The sequence below is a fragment of the Hyposmocoma kahamanoa genome, unplaced genomic scaffold (assembly GCF_003589595.1).
Source record: "Hyposmocoma kahamanoa isolate Upper Pololo Valley unplaced genomic scaffold, ASM358959v1 62, whole genome shotgun sequence".
Lineage (NCBI taxonomy): Eukaryota > Metazoa > Arthropoda > Insecta > Lepidoptera > Cosmopterigidae > Hyposmocoma > Hyposmocoma kahamanoa.
In genome coordinates, this window is record NW_020653850.1 from 25,251,706 (window position 1) to 25,255,140 (window position 3,435).

Consider the following 3,435-nt stretch of genomic DNA (forward strand, 5'->3'; position numbering starts at 1 on the left):
CATCCGGCCAGTCTACTCACGATCCATCACCACCAGTTGGCATGGTATCGGCAGGGGCTAGGGCAACTCGGTCCCAGCAATCGGTACCCGCCTCTGGTGGAGTACGGCGCCGCATGGCATGGACGATTGATATGAATAAAAATGCCATGCGGGCCTATTTTAGGGCCTCAGGTTCGGGAACCGGACGGACAGGTTATCGAGTAGTAATGTACCGCGAATTTCTTCGGCTGGAGCCAACTTTGACCGTCACAGAACAAAACCCGGCGGACCGAGTTCGGTACCTACAGCGCTCAGGACTTTTTAGCGCTGCCGAACTCGAGCAATTACGATGCGAGGCTGTTCCTCCACTGGAAGAAGAGCCACCCAGGCTGGAGCGCTCTCCTGTTCTCAGCAGGGAAGTTCACAGGGAACCTAGTGCTCAGCAGCCGGATACGGGTGGTACTGAAAGTGATTGGGGAACAGCCGCCCTGGATTTGGAAGCGTTGAGGAGTAGTCTGGAGGAGACGATTCTGGAATATCGCCACGTGCCTCTTGAGCGAAGGCCACGGCTGCCTCGAGTGCCTCTCAGTATCAAGGTTCGGGATGCCGTTGGGGCCATTAACAACATGCTTCCCTCATTTTTAGAGGAAAGCGTAGGCCTTTGGGAGAAAGACTCAATTCTCTTCGCTGCCGCAATGACTGTGTGTCAATTTGTCGGCGTCAGGATGCCGCCAACAAGACCCGGCGGTAACCACCAGGTTGGCAGCACTACTCCTAGGACTAGTACTAAGCCAGCCTGGATGAGGCGAATTGAGGGTCGTATAGCATGGGCCAGGGTCCTCATCGGCAAACTGACTAGCTTCAGATCAGGCGTCACAAGGCCGAGAGTGATGCGCTTTGTCCGAGAAGCATTCCCCGGTGAGAACATTTTTGTAGACTCACCGGAGTTTGCACGAAAACTGACAGGGCGCATCGATGATCTGAAGCAGAAGATAGCTGCTTGGGGCAAGCGGATTCGGCGATATTCCGAAAGGGTGAAGAGGTATCGGCAGAATCGTCTCTTCATGAGTGACCAAAAGAAGTTTTATAGGACACTGGAGCGTCCTGATGTGGTCTTGACGGGTGAGCGTCCGGACAAAGCAGAAGTGGTCGCCTTTTGGCGAAGGCTTTGGTCGCAGCCCGTCGATCACGAAGAGGGTCCATGGTTCGAAGCGGTCGAGGGAGCATGTGCAACCATAGCGCCTATGAATCCCATCAGCATATCCGAAGAGGATGTAGCGGTAGCGGTCCGTAAGGCTCCGAACTGGAAAAGTCCGGGACCGGACGGACTGCATCATTATTGGCTGAAGGGGTTCTGGTGCTGCCACGCTACTCTCGCTCGTCAGTTCCAAAGTGCCCTTGAGAGTGGGACGCTCCCAAACTTCTTAACTACTGGGGTCACTCATTTAGCTCCAAAGAGCGATGCTACCGTGGATCCATCACAGTATCGCCCCATAACTTGTCTTTGTACAATATACAAGACTTTAACATCTGTTTTGAGCTCCAAGATAAGTCAGCACATTGTTGATAACTGTGTGATGTCTGAGGTTCAGAACGGATGTAGGGGCGGTAGCCGCGGTAGTAAGGAGCTGCTCCTCATCGACGCGGTCGCTGGCCAACTTGTCAGACGCAACCGTCGGAATTTCTCCGCTGCCTGGATAGACTATAGGAAAGCGTTCGACTCGGTGCCCCACTCATGGCTCTCGAGGGTCCTCGAACTGTATAAAATTGACAGTGCAGTTCGACACTTCCTCGGGCAATGCATGGGATGTTGGAGAACGATCCTGAGTCTGGACGGTCGGCGAATGACGGATGCGGATGACCGAATAGAAATAAGGCGAGGTATTTTCCAGGGCGATTGTCTGAGTCCACTGTGGTTTTGCCTGGCCCTGAACCCTCTGAGTACTCTATTGGAGAGGTCGGGCACAGGCTTTCAGTTTCGGAGAGGTGGGCCGCGAATGCCTCACCTTCTCTACATGGATGATCTCAAGCTATACGGCCCCACAGCTGACAGATTGACGGAGCTGCTGACAATCACCAACGATTTCAGCAGTTCGGTTAGGATGGAGCTTGGGATCGATAAGTGCGCGGTGGTCCATGTTGAGAGGGGACGTGTCATGCATTCTGATGGCATTAATATTGGCACCAATCACCTGCGGGTACTCTCCGAGACTGAAACATACCGGTATTTGGGCATGTCACAGACCATCGGAGTGAAGGAAGCAGACGTGAAACAGGGTGTGTGCGAGGTTTTTTATGGGCGCCTGAAAAATGTGCTAAACAGCTATTTGTCAGGCGTTAATAAGATCCGAGCTTATAAATCCTGGGTCATGCCTGTTCTGATGTACACATTTGGCGTGCTCAAATGGACTCAGACGGAATTAGACGCTCTGGATAGACGAGTCCGCACGACGATGACCTCTCACCGAATGCATCATCCGAGATCGTCAGTTATGAGATTGTATGTCCCGCGGAAGTGTGGAGGTAGAGGCCTATTAAGTGTCAAAACCATGCACAACCGCGAGATATGCAGTCTCAGAAACTACTTTTTGACGATGACGGATGACGTAATTCGTGGAGAGGTTGTCACATGTGATAAAGGGCTAACTCCCTTATCGTTGGCCAAAGAGGAATGGCGAGACCCGGTGGTGCTTAGCACCTCTGACCGCGAGTCCGTATGGAAAGAGAAGGAGCTCCATGGGAGGTTCTTCAAGGTACTCCACGAGCCATTTGTGGATCGTAAAGCCTCCCTGCATTGGCTGCGTTTCGGGGACCTCTTTGGGGAAACCGAAGGTTTTGTCTGTGCAATACAGGATCAGGTTATCAAGACGCGGAACTATGGGAAATATATCCTAAAGGACGGCACAGTAGACATTTGTCGGGCATGTGACCGTCCCGGAGAGTCACTTAGGCATATTGTTTCCGGTTGTTCCGCTCTTGCTAACACTGAGTACTTGCACAGACACAACCAGGCAGCCAAAATATTACACCAAGAGCTCGCTCTCAAGTATGAACTAGTGCAACAGAGGTTGCCATATTACAAGTATTCACCGGAGCCAATACTCGAAGATGACCGCACCAAAATCTATTGGGATCGATCAATTATCACGGACAGGACTATTCTTGCGAATAAGCCTGATATTGTGATATTGGATCGATCGCAGTCGAGGGTATTTCTTGTGGACGTCACCATACCGCATGACGAGGGTCTCGTGAAAGCTGAAACCGAGAAACGCCGGAAGTATCTCGACCTGGCGCACGAGATCACCGACATGTGGGGTGTGGCCTCCACTGAAATAATCCCAATTGTTTTGTCCGCAAATGGGTTAATTCCAGTCAGCCTTTCTAACAGCTTGAGGCGGTTGGATTTCTGTGGCGTGTCGCTTCCAGCACAAATGCAGAAGGCGGTCCTGCTCG

At 52.1% G+C, this 3,435-nt stretch overlaps 1 protein-coding gene across 1 annotated transcript in view; it reads left to right on the forward strand.

Annotated features, from left to right (window-relative positions):
• The first annotated feature begins 206 nt into the window (after positions 1 to 206).
• Positions 207 to 3,435, forward strand: part of LOC113229409 — a 39,339-nt gene continuing 36,110 nt past the window's right edge. Inside the window, exon 1 of the mRNA XM_026462980.1 lies at positions 207 to 2,732. Within this exon, the coding sequence (XP_026318765.1) occupies positions 207 to 2,732 (2,526 nt within the window). The remainder of the gene's footprint in view (positions 2,733 to 3,435) is intronic.